Genomic DNA, 19147 nt, shown 5'->3' with positions numbered 1-19147 from the left:
ATATGACGGGAGCGACATCGATATTCTTGATAGAGTGAGACCACGAAGTGCATGGCCATGCCCAAATGAGTCAATATGAGATATTGAGCTCATTTGATTTAGTGAGTCCACTTGGAGTTCAAGATTTAGATTGATTAGAGGATGACACGGTCTATGCCTCACATTGATTAATCTACATGTGTTGGATAGAATGACACTTGTCATATATTGTGAGGAGTCACAATTAGTAGTCACAAGGTGATGTTGGATCTTAACATTCTTATAACTTGGGTAGTAATGATGTGTTGCTAGATACCGCTCATTACTTATGCTTCTAAATGGGTTTAGGAGCATTGCCAACGTTATAAGAACCTATAGGGTCACACACAAAGGGCAATTAGATGGAGATTAGGTTCATTTGATGAACCTAAAGGATTAGATTCATGTGATGAACTAAATTGGATTAAGAGTAATCCAAATTATGCTAATTGAGTTGGTCTCAATTTGGTTCATGTGTTAAATGAGTCTAATTTGGACTTAGACTCATTGAATCAATTTAATTCAATGAATAGAGATTCATTAAATTAAAATTGACTTGAACCAATGGTTAGATTTGATCAACCATGGGAGAGAAGTGGTCAAGTTTGACTTGACTTGAGAGGAAGATGAAGAGTCAAGTTTGACTTGATCATTTGCCACCTCATTGGTGAGTTGGCAAGAAGTAGACCAATAATGATGCTCCACATCATCATAGTTACTTAAGTGAGATGCCACCTTATGGAAGTTACCAAGAGTTGTGACTCTTGGTATCCCATGGAGGTTACAACCTCCACTAAAGTGGTTGGCCACTTTGATTTCATAAGGAGAGTTTCATTTTTTTTGTGGTAACTCCCATCTTCTTCCTCTCTAGCTTTCTTCTTGCTCTCCCTCTCCTCCCTTACTGATCTCTAAGGTTGCTAGCACATCCTTAGAGGTTTTTCTCCATCTCTTGCTTGTGTGGATACACATAGAGAAGTGTCTACTTTGACACTTTCGAGATCCGGCGAACCGAGGACAAGCGGAATTGCGAAGGGCTTCGCATCAAGGGTATATTCCTTCTCCTTGTAAATCTAGTTTAGAACTAGTGTAAGAAACTCGTACTCGTAATGTTTTTTAAATTTTATTCTTCGCACGGATCCGATGGCTGGGGTTTCGGGGTTTCCGCGACGCGAAAAAGTGGTTTTCGCGGCCCGAAAAACCCAACAGTGGTATCAGAGCCACGTGCGAAGTTTGTACGAGTTTAGTTTTTGTTTTTATGACAAAAATTTAGTATTGTAACATTCTGTAAATTTCTGATTTTTAGAGTTTTTATGGGTATTTTTCTCGTAGAAGCGAAGCACAAGTGTTTCGACACTTGTAGGTTTCGACTACCGAGAAGATTTTTCCGAAACGGCAATGTTTCGCCCCAAAATATTTTGGGACAGCAGACTAAGGCGTTGTAGGATCGCTTAGGGACACTCGCGATGGTTAAATCGCGGGTAGGGGCGCTGCCCTTGGCCCCGCAAGGGGATTCGTTCCGCGATTACGCCCGAAAATCGCTAAACGGGACCGCCGAGAATTTTTTACTCGTAAAAATTGTAAAAATTAGTATTAAAATTACAGAAAATTATGGAAATTATATAATTTAGAATTATGTATAATTTGTGATGGTCATGGCCCAAAAGACCCAATTGGATTGGTATAAATGTGTTGTAATTCATAATACGGTCTGCGTGCCGTCATGTGATGTGCGTGTTGTATTTTATTCGCGACCTGCGCGTCGTGCCTTTCTTTATTTTATATTCTTGTTGTAAATTAGTTTAGACTCGAATGTAACTCGAGTTTCAAAATTGTAATGTACAAAATTGGAGTCGTGGAAGATCCACTCGAGACGGAGTTGCGAGGAGGGCGCGAGCAACACAAGGTGGTCAAAGGGAGGAGCTTGAGAAGCTGTTGACCTTAGGTTGACCATCCGATCTTCTCATTGACTTGAGAAGATCGTAGTAGGGCCATGACTAATCACAAATATTTAATTAATTGCTTGTGTGTATGTGATGCATAATTAGTAATTAATTAGCGCCTTAACGATTCGATTCGATCAATCGCGTATATGATACACCTCGACGACTAGATTAGATCTAAATCGCGTACATGATGCGCTCTAACGATTAGATTAGATCTCAATCGAGTATATGATACACCTCGACGATTAGATTAGATCTCAATCGCGTCAACTCGTAATGTCTACCATGCCGTGATACCTACCACTACCTCGATCGCATGTTGTTGTTGAATCTGCCAAAGCAGAGCAACGCATACTATCTTGGTAGGGTACGAAGGGACAATCTTGGTCCCGCTTATCAATGCATGGGTGAGTACAACTCAATTAGATTGAGTAATTAGTTAACTCAATTGGATCGAGTTTAACTATAGGCATTATCCAATGGTTGGTAGATAGGTCAAAATCACATTTATATTAACTCTTAGGCGTATTAGTCAAAGCTAACTCGAGTTTTAATATAAATGCGGATTTTGATCCTATAAACAAGAGTTGCATAGAGATGTAATTGGTAATTAGTTACCTACCGATCATACTAAGTCTTGGGCGATTTAGCCAAAGCTAACTCAAGGCGTAGTATGATATGGATCTTGTCCCACACGAATTATAGCTAGTTGGTTAGAATCTAGTAAGTGTGGTTTGACCACATCACTCACTTGATTCTACAAAAATTATATAATTCAGTGGGAGCATCATGTAGTTAAAGGCCTAATTAAATGATTTAAAAGAATATGATATTCATTTTCTGCATTTATCTGTTGTAGATAACCATGACGTCGAATACGAACTCTTTCTCCCTGCGTTCTGTCCTTAAGCAGGACAAGCTCAACGGAGCAAATTTCCTGAACTGGTACAGGAACTTGAGAATAGTTCTCACCCAGGAACGTAAACTGTACGTCCTGGAGCAGCCCATTCCCGAGGCACCCACTGCCACGCGAGCTGATCGTGATGCTTACAAGAAGCATCAAGATGACGCATTAGATGTGTCATGTCTTATGCCCGCAACCATGAACTCTGAGCTTCAGAAGCAACATGAGTTGATGACTGCTTATGATATAGTTGAACATCTTCGTCAACTGTATCAAGGATAAGCGGGGCACTGGAAGAGGAACTTCACAGGATACCTGGAAGATCTTAAGAAGAAGAGAAATAAGATTTCTACTTCAGGTATAAATGTTATAGAAGTCAACCTCTCTATTTCTTCATCATGGGTATTAGATACTGGATGTGCTTCTCACATTTGTACTAATGTACAAGCACTGAGAAATAGCAGAACATTGACAAAGGGCAAGATAGACCTACGAGTAGGCAATGGAACACGGGATGCTGCTGTTGCTGTAGGAACTTACTATCTATCTCTTCCCTCTGGGCTTGTATTAGAGTTGGATGATTGTTGTTATGTGCCTGCATTAACTAAGAACATAATTTCAGTTTCTTGTTTGGACAAGAAAGGTTTCTCTTTTATAATTAAGGACAAATGTTGTTCTATTTATTTAAAAGATATGTTCTATTGTAGTGCACCTCTGATGAACGGACTCTACATTCTAGACCTTGAAAGCCCTATCTATAATATAAATACCAAAAGGTTCAAGTCAAATGACATGAATCAAACCTATCTCTGGCACTATCGCTTAGGTCATATAAATGACAAGCGCTTATCCCAGCTCCATAAGGATGGTTTGTTGGACTCATTTGATTTTGAATCTTATGAGACGTGCGAGTCATGCCTACTAGGCAAGATGACCAAGACTTCCTTTAGTGGGCACAGTGAGAGAGCGACTGACTTGTTAGGTCATATACATAGTGATGTATGTGGCCCTTTCAATGTCGCTGCTAGAGGCGGTTATAGGTACTTTATCATATTTACTGATGACTTCAGTAGATATGGTTATGTGTACTTGATAACACATAAGTCAGAATCCTTTGAAAAGTTCAAAAAATTCAAGAATGAAGTACATAACCAGCTTGGTAAGAGTATTAAGATACTTCGATCAGATCGAGGTGGAGAATACCTTAGTCATGAGTTTCGTGACTACTTAGCTGAGTGTGAGATTCTATCCCAACTCACTCCTCCTGGAACATCACAGTGGAATGGTGTATTCGAAAGGAGGAATCGTACCCTATTAGATATGGTACGATCTATGATGAGTTACACAGATCTTCCGACATTCTTTTGGGGCTATGCTCTAGACACGGCAGTTTTTATACTCAACCGAGTTCCATCTAAGGTCGTGATAAAAACACCATATAAGATATGGACTAGGAGAGATGCCCAGGTGTCTTTCATGAGAATTTGGGGTTGTGAGACTTACGTTAGACGTCAAGTCTCAGACAAATTAGGACTCAAATCCGACAAGTGCTATTTCATTGGATATCCCAAGGAAACTAAGGGATATTACTTCTACATTCCCAGTCAGCACAAGGTAGTTGTGGCAAAGACTGGAGTCTTTCTAGAAAGGGACTTTGTTTCTAGAAAGACTAGTGGGAGTACGTTCAATCTTGAAGAAGTTCAAGATGCGGACCATAGCACTGAAGCCTCGATGGAAGTTGAACTGAAACCACAAAGTATTGTGGATGATGTTATTCCACAAGGAGTTGAGGAACAACAACCAGTTCAAGTAGACATACCTCTTCGCAGGTCTGATAGGGTACGTCGTCAGCCTGAGAGATATTCATTTCTCTTGTCTGACCATGATGACGTTGTGCTCATAGAGGATGAGCCTACCACCTATCAGGAAGCTGTGATGAGACCAGATTCCGAGAAATGGCTAGTGGTCATAAGATCCGAGATGGAATCCATGTACACCAACCAAGTATGGACTTTGGTTGATCCACCTGAAGGGGTAAAACCCATTGGGTGTAAGTGGGTTTTTAAGAGAAAGACTGACATGGATGGACTTATCTATAAGGGTCGCTTGGTAGCTAAAGGTTTCAAGCAGATTCATAGTATTGACTATAATGAAACCTTTTCTCCAATAGCGATGTTTAAGTCCATTCGAATCATGCTTGCTATTGCAGCTTATCATGACTATGAGATATGGCAGATGGATGTTAAAACCACGTTTCTGAATGAAAACCTACTTGAGGATGTGTACATGACACAACCTGAGGGTTTTGTAGATCCACAGCATACTAGCAGAGTATGCAAGCTGCATAGGTCCATTTATGGACTAAAACAAGCTTCTCAGAGCTGGAATCTTCGATTCGATGATGCAATCAAATAGTTTGGTTTCATCAAGAACGAAGATGAGCCTTGTGTCTACAAGAAGGTTGTAGGGGATATAGTTGTCTTCCTCATATTATATGTGGATGACATACTACTCATTGGGAAGGACATCCCTATGCTTCAGTCTGTCAAGACCTGGCTAGGGAGTTGCTTCTCAATGAAGGACTTAGGTGAGGCATCCCGCATTCTAGGGATACAGATCTATAGAGATAGATCTAAGAGATTGCTTGGCCTAAGTCAGAGTACATACATTGACAAGGTACTCCTTCGGTTTGCCATGCAGAACTCCAAGAAGGGATTTCTGCCGATGTCACATGGTCTGAAGACTCGGGTCCCTCTTCTAAAGAGGAGAGAGACCGCGTGGATCGATCCCTTATGCCAATCATAGGATCTATCATGTACGCATGTTATGTACTCGACCGATGTCTCGTATGCTTTGAGCATGACGAGCAGATCCAGGTGAAAGTCACTGGATAGCGGTCAAGAATATTCTTAAGTACTTAAGAAGGACTAAAGAATATTTCATGATATATGGAGGCAATGATGAGCTAGCTGTAAAGGGTTACAGTAATGCTAGCTTCAGACCGACTAAGATGATTATCGATCGCAGTCAGGGTTCGTATTTTGCATAAATGGTGGTGCTGTGAGCTGGAAGAGTTCGAAGCAGGACACAGTAGCTGATTCTACGACAGAGGTCGAGTATATTGCTGCATCAGAGGCAGCAAAGGAGGCAGTTTGAATTCGCAAGTTCATCACTGAACTTGGGGTGGTTCCTAGCATTGCTGGCCCTATTGAGCTCTATTGTGACAACAATGGAGCTATAGCACAGGCGAAGGAACCTCGCTCACACCAGTGGACCAAACACATACTACGGCGCTTTCATCTCATTCGAGAGATCATCGAGAGAGGAGATGTGAGGAGATGTAAAGTACCTACAGAAGCTAACATCGCAGATCCCTTGACCAAGGCTTTGGCACAGAGGAAGCATGATGGTCACACTAGGTCATTGGAGCTTAGAGCCTATACTGATTGGCACTAGTGCTAGTGGGAGATTGTTAGTTAGAGCCCTAAAATCAATCATTTGATGATTGTATTATGGACTTGTTGTATCATATTCTTATATAAATAAAGACATTTATTTTTGGTTATTATACTTACTTGTATTGGTGCCAAATAAACTAAGTATTATAGCGTCCTTGAGTAGAAGGTTCTCACCTATATCAATCGGTTAGTTGAACCGATAGTGAGATGATATAGAGAATACTACTCTTAATCATTCCTAGTCGAGTGTTAACATTCATGGACAATGTTAATGCAATAAGACTAGCATGTAGGTCAACTCGATGACTTGATCTCACAAGTCATGGATATAGAGATATTAAGTTGACACATGGGTATGCATTGGAGAATGTATACTGAATGACCCGCCATGAGAAAGTATCATGGATCGTTATATGAGTGTCATATACTTTCTCATGTGGCTATTAGCATGACTACTAGTCCTTAGACCTGAAGTCACCATAGATCCCTACATAAGGAGTTATGTACTTTGGTTTCGTCAAACGTCACCCGTAACTGGGTGGACTATAAAGGCGATTACTGGGTATATAACAAATTATGCAGAGGGATGTGAGTGATGTAGATGGGATCTATCCCTCCTATATGACGGGAGAGACATCGGTATTCTTGATAGAGTGAGACCACGAAGTGCATGGCCATGCCCAAATGAGTCAATATAGGATATTGAGCTCATTTGATTTAGTGAGTCTACTTGGAGTTCAAGATTTAGATTAGTCAGAGGATGACACGGTCTATGCCTCACATTGATCAATTTAGATGTCTAGGATAGAAGGACACTTGTCATATATTGTGAGGAGTCACAATTAGTAGTCACAAGGTGATGTTGGATCTCAACATTCTTATAACTTGGGTAGTAATGATGTGTTGCTAGATATCGCTCATTACTTATGCTTCTAAATGGGTTTAGGAGCATTGCCAACGTTATAAGAACCTATAGGGTCACACACAAAGGGCAATTAGATGGAGATTATGTTCATTTGATGAACCTAAAGGATTAGGTTCATGTGATGAACCAAATTGGATTAAGAGTAATCCAAATTATGCTAATTGAGTTGGACTCAATTTGGTTCATATGTTAAATGAGTCTAATTTGGACTTAGACTCATTGAATCAATTTAATTCAATGAATAGAGATTCATTAAATTAAAATTGACTTGAACCAATGGTTAGATTTGATCAACCATGGGAGAGAAGTGGTCAAGTTTGACTTGACTTGAGAGGAAGATGAAGAGTCAAGTTTGACTTGACCATTTGCCACCTCATTGGTGAGTTGGCAAGAAGTTGACCAATGATGATGCTCCACATCATCTTGGTTACTTAAGTGAGATGTCACCTCATGGGAGTTACCAAGAGTTATGACTCTTGGTATCCCATGAAGGTTACAACCTCTACTAAAGTGGCCGGCCACTTTGATTTCATAAGGAGAGTTTCATTTTTTTTGTGGTAACTCCCATCTTCTTCCTCTCTAGCTTTCTTCTTGCTCTTCCTCTCCTCCCTTACTGATCTCTAAGGTTGCTAGCACATCCTTAGAGGTTTTTCTCCATCTCTTGCTTGTGTGGATACATATAGAGAAGTGTCTACTTTGACACTTTCGAAATTCGACGAACCGAGGACAAGCGGGATTGCGAAGGGCTTCGCATCAAGGGTATATTCCTTCTCCTTGTAGATCTAGTTTAGAACTAGTGTAAGAAACTCGTATTCGTAATGTTTTTAAAATTTTATTCTTCGCACGGATCCGGTGGCTAAGGTTTCGAGATTTTCGTGACACGAAAAAGTAATTTTCGCGGCCCGAAAAACCCAACATAGAAGACATTTCTCTAAACTTTTAAGATAAACGAATCAGTCAAAATTTATATTATGCAAACTTCTTCAATGAAAAAATATAGTGGGGCTAGTTTAAAATTAACTAATATATCAAAACAAATTCTTCAAATTTGTCTAGATTTCAAATTTAGTTTGTACTTGATTCAAATTTAGTTTGTACTTCATTTATTTAAATCCAATTCAAATTTATCGATTATTTGAAATTTTACTAAGTTTAATATTTTAAAATTATTGTTTGATATTATTCACAAATTATTTTTTTTTATGAATATTAATGAATTGAATATCAAATTTATCCATTTAATTTAATAAATTATTTAAATTTATTTATTTAATTGACTTACTTTCAAACATTTACTTCATTCTTAATATAAACATAATTCACAACATCAAGTTAGAATTTGCATGATATTAATAGTTGACTCTGTTCGAAAGTCGAGGAGGTGGATGTTGCGACGTAGCGCTCTTGTTAACCTCTGAGGAATTTTGCGCTCGTCTACAACACAAGCAGCGTTAGTGCCGAGCCAGGGAAAGGATCCTCGACGATGGCCCTCCAGCGCTCAAGTCAGTCTCCAACAAAACAAGAAGCAAAGGGAACTGTAATGCAACTGTAGAGATCGTGAGAAAAGCATAACTCCGCTGATGCCTGGACCCCCTTTATATAGGTTATTGTAGTGTGTGTGCACACTTCTTAAAGTGGACACGTCATCCCAAGCTTTCCCTGAAGAGACACGTCAGTGTCCTTGACACAGTACCTTAATAGGCCGAGCATATCTCTGAAATGACAGTGGAAGCTTTCGTCGTACAATCTTCTGTCTGACCATGCCGTCCGTCGGCGGCACTAACTCCCAAAAAGATGTCGAAGGATATCCTGCTGTATTTGTTGTTCAACCGAGCGGAATGGACGCTCAGCTGAAAGTCCCCTGTCCTAGTGTCGTCCGTTGCTGGGCCGAGCGGGGTGGTCGTTCGTCTGGAGTCTGTTGTCTGGCTGATGAATCTACTATTTGACCGAGCGGGGTAGTCGCTCGGTCGATACTTCCACTGTCTGATTGTTGCACGTGTATCTAGATCAAAAAGTCCCCTGTCCTAGTGTCGTCCGTTGCTGGGCCGAGCGGGGTGGTCGTTCGTCTGGAGTCCGTTGTCTGGCTGATGAATCTACTATTTGACCGAGCGGGGTAGTCGCTCGGTCGATACTTCCACTATCTGATTGTTGCACGTGTATCTAGATCGAAAGGGATAGTCGCTCGACCATGACTCTACTCCGCTGATTTGGGCATTGATGTAAGGCCGATCGGGGTAGCCGTTCGACCTGCTTCTGTAGACACTTGACGTTCATTCCTATCTTGAGCGTCTTATCTCAGCTAGTGGCCGAACTAGTGATGATATCGGATCAGGCCTTTGATGAACCACTCGCCCGTCCGATCAGTGATAGGAACATTGACCACCTTGACTTTGACATCTATTGTGACGAAGACCTTTTCCCAAGATGAGTCCCTCCTTATAACCGCATCAGTTACTAATGATCTCAATCAAGTTTTTATTAAGAAGTAGAATAATTAGTGTTTAAAAGAACTCTGTATCAGCCTCAATAAAATATACAGTGGCACATAATCAATCAAATCTTTTTTAAAAAATATCCAATTTATTTACTGAAAAAATAACTGCATGTATCATGTGCATGAAACTCGACGGCAATAATTCAGGAAGCAAACATGACGCAGAAAGAATGCGAGACTTATATGAGATTCTTGTTGAACAATATACAATGCTTCCTTCATAAGAATGCTAACTTAGAACAGAGAAACATTGGCAAATCTTGTAACGCCTTAAAACAATCTAACCGGCTGGCCGTAGGTAGCTCTTGAAGGAGTTTGCTTGGATCATTTGTTGCGCAGGCACCTTCCACAGCTCACTAGCTTCGACAGAGACCGGGATTTCCTTGTCTTCTTCTTGACGTTGAGCAGCTGCAAAGAGGTTGTTTAAGATACAAGGAACCATAACTGAACTAAATGGAAATGAAATATATCTGTTCCAGGTAAAAAACAAAACAAAAAGTTTTAGGGAAAATAGTTATTTCTTTAGGGAGCAGAAATCTGAAGCTTGAAAGTAACAATCACCATGCCAGTTCTCTCAACCGCAGATGCTGAACAGTTCACAAATTAGTATTACCTGGGTTCGGGGTGTCCTAGAAGCTTTCCAACAAAGCAAGCTTCTTGATCTAGGCTCCAATCTCCTGCAGGATAAAGGAGATTCTTGAATTAAATTTGAGAAATTTGTTGCAAAATATTGCATTGCAAACAAGTACTGAGACGAACACTAAGCATATTCAATATTTCGATGATACCTGTTGAAGCTACATATATACAGGTAAGTTCATGGAATGATTGGAAAATTGGTAAACTTTTCAAACTAGGCAAAGTTGGGAATTGGATATTAGGCACGCCTAATTTCATAAATGTCCAATGAGTGCACCTTCCTTGAGTAAATATGACCTATAAACATCTATCAAGGTGATATAGTCTATGAGAGTGTATATGAATTCCTAGGACCTACAAGAGCACATTGGTGGTCTTGCGCTTCCACTTCAATTTGTTGATGTCCATCAAGGTGAAATGATAATCATCCATTGGTCAAAATGCAAGATTGAGAGTATCATTGTGCTCTTGAAACTGCCAAGAACTCATTCATGTCCTCACATTTTCATTTAAACTATCATAAGTCCATCAGGATGAAACCTAAGACCATCATTGTACTTTTGGAGTTCCTAGGAACTTATACATGCTCTTAACACTTGCTTTTTGAGCGGTGTAGTGTACGTTCATCACTTTAATGAACCTCTACTACTAAAAATGCAAGTATGAAACCACTAGTGTATGCCCATCATATCATGTCTATCAAGGTGAAATGGTCCATTTCACCTTGATCAATCCATAATGGTCTAAAACTCTAAATGCAAGTATGAAACTAGTACTATGCTCCTGAAAGCTCCAAGAACTAATTGATCATTTCACCTTGATGGGCATGCATAGGTTGAAAAGCAAGTATGAAAGTACCAATATACTCCTGGAGGTCCTAGGAACTCATCTATACCCTTAAAACTTTCATTTTGGCCATTATAAGTCCATCAAAGTGAAATGGTTTCTGAATTTAGACCTATGCAGGTCCATCTAGGTGAAAATGATCATTTCAGCATATAAAAATTTATGTCAACATGTTTATTCAATTGAAATAGATGGTACCTAGCGTGTAATGAGATAACTAGGTGAAATGGGAGAAGCTATTTTGGGATTTTATTCTAGAGAGGTGTGCTCATTAGGTCATCTAGGTGCATCTGGCGATCAATTTTCAACTTTCAATGGGTGCTTTGGAAACTTTGCCTTAAAAATTCCATGTCAAAAAACAACTTGAATCTTGCCTAACCAATGATTATGGCAAACAAAGTTAACAAATATACTCAGGTTAATATATTTGCATGCATTACAACTATAGGCAGATTTGCGAATGAACTGCTTGTGATTAATATTCGTGCCGCATGTTTATAAATGCAGGAACGGATACTAGTGAACTGATTTCCATTGCTCCAACCTCACTGATCAATTACTTTCTGTGTTCGAAACATGGATCTTAAAACAAATGCATGGAGCTGTAAGATAATGTCTTGAAAACTACTACTTGTATATGTGAAACATAGACAATCAAAGTGTACAATGGTTCCTATATCGGAGAAACATCTCTATTATAGTAGACTGTGTTACAAGAACAAACAGGTAAAAGCACTAGGGAGAAAGACATATTACTCACAAGTTCTCCTGTTCAAGTTTATCAGCTATCGAGATTGCTTTGCGTCTTGACCATCCACCTTGCTGAGAATGACCTTCTGCCCGTTGAATAACATGTGCAAGAGATACCTTTCCTCGAACTAAGCTTTTTCTTCGATTTTGGTCATCTTGATTCCTTCCAGAGAACGGAACCAAATTATTTTGTTGTTGGGAAGTGGATGCTTCTTCCCATATATGTTCAATTCCCTTTTCCTTTGATCCCACAGACTTCCTTGTTGGCTCATGCTCATGAGGTCCAACTTCAATTATATCATCCTCTGTCATGACATGGGGACCAGTGTGCAGCCATCTAGAATGACTTGAGCCAACCCTCCTAAGAACACTTTCTTCTATAAGCTTCTCAGTAAGATTTGCAGGGCCTGAATAAACAGTAGCTTGATTTTTCACGTACTTCTTCTTTGCTGGCATCTTAGAAGAACCACTCTCCAAATCAGGCAAAAGAGGAGCAGTTTGGGCAGCTGGCCTAAATTTGTTCTCATATTTACATCTGAGCTCAAGTATTACAGGAGAGGCAAGAACAGATTCGAAGGCTTGTAAAATCTGCCCTCTGAACTTTTCGGCTCTTGATCTATTTGCATTTGAGCTGAATGCCAACTGCACTGTAGGAGCTACATTGGGGGAATGGAATAACATCAGTCAAATAAATTATTTTGCTAAAGAAACCTAAGATCCTATTTAGATGAGAATTCTTCTTTCAAACATAAATGTATGACAACCATCAATTCAAACATGGGTAGTCTAGTAGTTCAAGCTTACAAATTCTAAACACAAGCATTTTATAAATGAGTAACAAGCCCATACAGAAAAACAGCATATCAGACAAATTCCACTTGTATGTCTCCACATTGAACATTCTCAAAGTAATTCAATTTCACACTGACACACCCTTATTGGGTAAAATCTCCAGATGTTGAGGTTTCTAGAAGAAACAAGAACTTATAAACGAGTTATAGCCTAATAAGCATCATTTTTAACACTTATTAGGCAATATTCTCTGTGCTGAGAATTTCAAACCATCACAAACATTTTAAATGAATAATAAGCCCATAAATCATAGAAAAGCAGCAAACCAGACAAATTCGACTTCTATACCACCTCCATATTGAACATTCTCAAAGAAATTCAATTTCATACACTTATTGGGCAATAATCTGCAAGTGTTGAGATTTCTAATAGAAACAAGCACTGATAAAGGAGTCATAACCCATAAATCACAGAGAAGCAGCATGCCGGACAAATTCCATTTGTATACCACCTCCACATTGAACATTCTCAAAAAAATTCAATTTTAACGCTGATACAGTTAAATGATGGAAAAGATTGTTAAATCATTAGCAGTATAAGATTATCATCTATTATGGACCTGGGGACTTGAATGTGAATACCATAAAATATCAGCAACTAACTCTACAGACATTTTCTAGATTACTCCAAATGCTAGTCATGTAGGATGCCTTAATACCCTGAGGTTTAATAGTTTTTTCAAAATCCCCCATGGTTTCATTAATGTCAGAACACTCGCTGATGTTTATTATTTTGATGTCAAAATGCCCCTTCTCTAGAAGATACTTCTTTTGCCCTTTAAACAAACCAAGGATATTTTGACAACAAAATAAAAATGTTAGGGGAGCTTTTGACATTTCTTAAGGCCCATTTTGAAAAATTCGTTAAACTTTGTAAGGCCATTTTGAAAATTACCCTCGTTTTCATTCTACTAGTTGTAGGAAACCTAGTAAAAGGTAGACCAATTCTTAGGAGACTAGCCTAATATAGGGTTTATCAGAGAGATCCTCTACAATTGCTTCATTTGTTCAAATTTAATAAAAGCATTTACTTACCACGGCAGGCTACCATGGTGCATATTGTTTTGTTTTGTTAAACTCGAATCTTGGTGAGAGATACTAATAGTGAATAGTATTAGACTTAGTAGAGTAAAGACAAAATATATTGAATTTAAGTTTAGCAATATTAAATATAATGAGACAATTGTTAAAATAGGAGATGATGAATTATGTAGAACTAAGAGCTTAAAGTATTTAGGATCTTTTTTGCAAAAAGATGGAGAAATTGAGAGAGAGGTCTTACATTAAATACAAAAAAGATGATCTAAATAGAGGAGAGCATCAGGTGTGGTGTTCCATGCGATCGCTACGACAAAAGATGAGAGTTGCAAAGATAAACATGTTAAGGTGAATGTGTGAACATACGAGGATGGATAAGATAAGTAAGATGGTACGGGCATGTACTTAGACGACCAATAAATGCTCCGGCGATGTGAAACTATGACAAATATGCACATCAAATGAGGAAGAAGAAGATAAAAAAAACTTGTTAGCAACAATAAAATAAAATAAAATAAAATGTATTTAAATATAGATGATGATATAATAAGGGATAGAGTCTAATGGCGTAAAAGAATCTATATAGTCGATCCCACCTAGTAGGATAAGATGTTGTTGTTGTTGTTTTACTAGTTCTAGGAAACTAAGCAAAAGCTAAACCAAGACTGGGCTATCATAGGGTCTATAAAGAGACCTACTATTGTTTCATTCATTCAAGTTTTTATTAAGATATTTAATTTTCTACAACTCCCTTCTCTTTGTGAGATGGTCAATGGAGGCGCATAACCTGTGCAAGTGTTGATATGATTCATTCATATCATATAATGGTAAAAAGCAATGCTAAAGGTGCAATTCAAACTTTAGAAAGACTTTTTTTGTATAAGAACGTCAAGAATATTATAGTAAAACTTTGCTATTTGGTATACTAAAAATTGGGCTTTAACTTACCAGCACCTAAGCTAACTGAAATTAAATTCCCTTCATGGTACAAGAACTGCTTTAATGTGTCTGTTGGGATATGATCTAGTAGTGCTCGCCATATCTTTTGAGTATCTCTGTCTCTTTTCATGGTGCTATATATGTCACTTTTCTTAATAGCATCACTGGACTGTATTGTAATATGTGAGGCCTGATCACCATGCTGCCGGTTTACATCAGTAACTGACATGTGTTGTTTTGCATCATTAGCACATTCGTCATTGGTGTATCCTTGATGAACACCTTGTGAAAAATTCCTGTGCACAAGTTGCATATCTCCCTGCTTGTTCGTAAAGTCCCTATATCTCTCTCTCATGGATTGATTATTTAGCACCACTGGACTGTGATTTAGACTTCTGTCTGTCGAAGAACTAGGAAGCAAGTATTGCTGATCAGGAGCAAGTTGAAGAAGAGCAGCAGTTAGCCATGTCAGTTTATCACTTGATGCCCTTAGCTGTTTTTCAGCTTCAGACAGTGCCCTGAGGGCCTGACGTAGCCTCTCCATGTCTTCCTTGGATACTGAAACCAATAAATAATAAATAACACAGTAATATGGTTGAGTTACTGCTAATGATTTTCAATGACCACAAACCAGAACTAGGTGTTTCACAATGGAAGCAAATTCATATGACCTGGTACAAGTTCTTTTCCTAACAAAAATAACAATCTACTATACAATGTCAATTCTCTTGATCAGGTCACATAACTAGGTGATACCAAATGCATAGAGAGGTTTTACTCACAAGTTGGCTGGCGGAAAAATTTTCTCCGCAATCGTTCTCTTGTGAAGACATAACTACCAGCAAGAATATCAGTAATTATAGTTGCAAGCTGTGACATTAATGCAAGAGGATCTACCCCAGTTTCCATAATCCCTCTTAAGCTCTTGACAGTTTTCACAGTGTCTGCAGATAATGCCAGATCAAGCAAATCCACCAGTTTTTCATCAGACACCAAACCAACCTGGATAGTTATTGCATAAATGTCAGGTGTTACATCGGGCGCATGAATAAATTATTATATCAAAGGACCGCATGTTCTATGCACTGCTAAAATTTCCAAGTTCAAAAAGGTATAATTGCATATCATTGTTTGCATAACATGCTAACAAAAGGCTGAAAACAGCTAATAATAATAATAATAAGGAAGGGTTGAAGAAACTAGAAAACTAACACTCAGTAATCTGAAATTTATATTTGGGATGAACAGAAAACATGACTTCTTATTCATTCACCTTTCAAATTTTCAACTCTTAACAGAAGATCAAATGTATAATGGCATTGACCATTGCAGTAAGATCATATGGTTAATTAGAAAAAAATATCCCAGAACTAGACAATGACAGATATTCTCCAACCGTGTCTTCATTCATAAGGGTTAAGCATCACAAATTCAAGAGTTACATCTCATTATAAACAAAAATAAATTACTCAGCATTCATCACTCGAGCACCAAGGTGATGGAAACTTACTAGCTCCTGCACAAGTGGAACAGAAATTTTCTTCCCAAGTAAACTTAACTGATCAAGAGTCATTTCAGCATCTCTTAAAGAACCATCAGATCTTGATGCTATAAGTTTCAAAGCTTCCTGTTCAATTTCAAGGCCTTCGCTGGTTGCAATCCATTGTAAAGTAGATATGATATCAGAGTCTTTCACTTTCGGGAAAAAGAACTTTTGGCACCTAGATACGATGATATGAGGTAAACAATCAAGATTTGAACAGATAAGTACAAAAACTACATGCCGTGATGCCCGATCAATAACTCTTGAGATGGTGCTCCATAAATTAGAATGCAAACTATCGCAATCATCCAGAATGAAAACCCTATAAACTGATGACCTTGGTAACAACATCACATCAAAGGCATCTTTAATGCTCTCAAAATCAAAATTACCAAATGGTCCCACTTCCAATATATCTCTGCTCTTGCCTAGATTACTTGAAATGCAGGAACTACAAACATCACAAGGTTTTGGAACCTCCACAGAAAGGCAATTCAAAGCTTTAGCAAAAATACGAGCACAAGATGTCTTCCCTGTCCCATGAGGTCCATAAAATACATAAATCAACCCAACTTTTCTTCTCAAAATGGCATTGGAAAGAGCTTGAATGACCAAGTTCTGCCCCACAAGATCTTTGAATGTTTTTGGCATGTACTTCTGTGTTAGGCTTTTGTGCCTTAAATGGTTTAACCGTCTAGGTCTATGGTGCCCTGATCTTGATTCAGATGCAAGGTCAGAGTCTCTGTCATGCCTCAAACTATGATTGGAGAAAATTTCAAGCTCTCCTGAATAATCCCCTGGTGATAAATGGACAGCACCATTGTACTGAGATTCTGGTCCCTCAACTAGCAATGGTAAAACTTCAGAATCCGAGCTTGTTGATGGAGTCAGGTGATTGGATGCAGTGGCTACATTCGAACTATTTCCTTCTCTTTGTGGAACAGGGCCTTCAGCCTTTTTCATTCTAGAATCAGATAGCCCACAGGACAGACTCCTCCCAGCTATATCAAGAAATGACTTACCTCGATGATGAATCCTTGACCAATTCCAAGGGATTCCACATACATTTCTATGATTCTGTGAAACCTCCAGCTCAGTTTCTTCTTTAACATTCTCCAGATGGCATTTCTTTTTCTTTGATACTTGTGCTACTGAATTTGATATAGGGAAATTATTGTGAGTACAAACAGAGCCGCGTGCTCGCCTTGCTCCTTTCAGCTTGCGCTTCTTCCCTTTGAATGATCGACAATTTTGCTCGTGAATGCTTTCTACTGGTTCATTCCTCCCTTTACCATGCTCAAGATAATTAGAATCTTTTTGAACTCCTTCAGTTTGTTCTACGACTTTCTTAGATCGAGCAATCTCTTCATTAGTACTTTGACCAACCATTGATTGAGTATCCACTTTCTCCGACGTATCATTAAAAGCAGCATGTTTCATGGACAATCTATCACTTCTGTGACTTTTTCTACTAAGCTCTTCTCCTTTATCTACTTCCTTATACTTACCTCTCTCATCTAAATCATAAACATCAAACGCTTCCAATGCAGTAACCTTTGCTGTTGCTGTATTTCCTATAAGTGGTGAACTTATGGACAACCAGCCAACCTCACTCCGCCTGTCAATCTCTGTTGACCTCCTCCTACTATTGGTAGAACCATCCTTTGTAATTTTCCTAGCAAAACCTCCAACAACATAAGGGGAAATCTGTGAACGAGGGCTAGTTGAGGGGTCTCTCAGCGACCTCGACTTCTGGAAGACGATGAGATCCCTCATGAGGGACCTCTCTGCTGAGTTGGGGCTGTGACGGTGCATGTGGTTCTTCAAATGTATGCAGTTGGTCAGATGTACATGGTTGCGAAGATGATCGCTGATGGCACCATACTCTTCCTTTAGATGGCTGCTAATATTGCTACCTGTTTCATCTTTAATGGAAATTCTATGGATGGCCTTAGTCATGATCAAAGACTAACCAAATCTTGTATTCGCAAAAAAAGACATGAACAAATGCTTCACATCACCAATAGCTGGAAGATGATTCTAGGGCATAATGCCCAGTTGATTACAACCAAATAAACCCTAGTGCCGGAGAAAAAAATCCATCTTTTACACAATCCCCATATCAGCATAAAGCGAGGTACAGATTTCACCTGAAATGGTAAACAAGCAAACACTCAATAAGCAATATTCTTTTTTTTTTTCTCTTGAGCATAAAAAATGAGGAGAAAATGAAAAGGCAAACGAAGGTGAGTTAGAATTCAAACTCAAGCGGTTTCAAGTTAACCCCAGAAATATCCTTTTAATAAGCGTATAGCCAAAAAAGTGAAACAAAATATACCAGAAATGCAAGGAGAAAAGACGAAACCTCACCCGTAGTCGGAAGCAAACATAGAACCCTAAGAAGCAACCACCACTCGATGCCTCCGGCGACCTTAGTTCCCTACCCGTCCACACTTTTTTCCACACGCAGGACTTCCAAGTGCGAGGACTAACCCAGTAAGTCCCCTACTTCGAGTCGATCCCGAGATCCAACGCCGGGAGAAACGGTGGGGAATGAGAACCGACACACGTGACCCGATCGAGCGACCCAACAACCGCAGAACGGGATCTCCGCCGCTTCCATACCCCCGTCACATGAACCTCGCACCCCGATCTCCTCGTAGCAACGAGAAGCAGATCGAGAGAGAAAGAGAGAGAGAGAGGTGGAAGGGTGGAAAGAACCGTTGCGGCCGCAGACGGTGGCGTCGTTTTGTATGAGCGCGGTGAGCGCCTCCGAGGCGAGAGCAGTCCCCGTACAGT

At 39.2% G+C, this 19147-nt stretch overlaps 1 protein-coding gene across 1 annotated transcript; it reads right to left on the bottom strand.

Annotated features, from left to right (window-relative positions):
- Positions 1-9899: 9899 nt before the first annotated feature.
- Positions 9900-19147, bottom strand: LOC122009805 (protein STICHEL-like 4). The gene is made up of 7 exons (XM_042566098.1): positions 18719-19147; positions 16316-18498; positions 15588-15807; positions 14815-15363; positions 11988-12633; positions 10356-10419; positions 9900-10150 (listed from the first exon to the last, which is right to left on the bottom strand). The coding sequence occupies exons 2-7, from the start codon at positions 18305-18307 to the stop codon at positions 10067-10069; spliced, it is 3555 nt and encodes a 1184-aa protein (XP_042422032.1). The 5' UTR covers positions 18308-18498; positions 18719-19147; the 3' UTR covers positions 9900-10066.

This window comes from Zingiber officinale, chromosome 8A, assembly GCF_018446385.1.
Source record: "Zingiber officinale cultivar Zhangliang chromosome 8A, Zo_v1.1, whole genome shotgun sequence".
Classification (NCBI taxonomy): Eukaryota; Viridiplantae; Streptophyta; class Magnoliopsida; order Zingiberales; family Zingiberaceae; genus Zingiber; species Zingiber officinale.
Note: the sequence above shows the minus strand (reverse complement) of the source record. Positions and strands in the feature narration are given on the sequence as shown.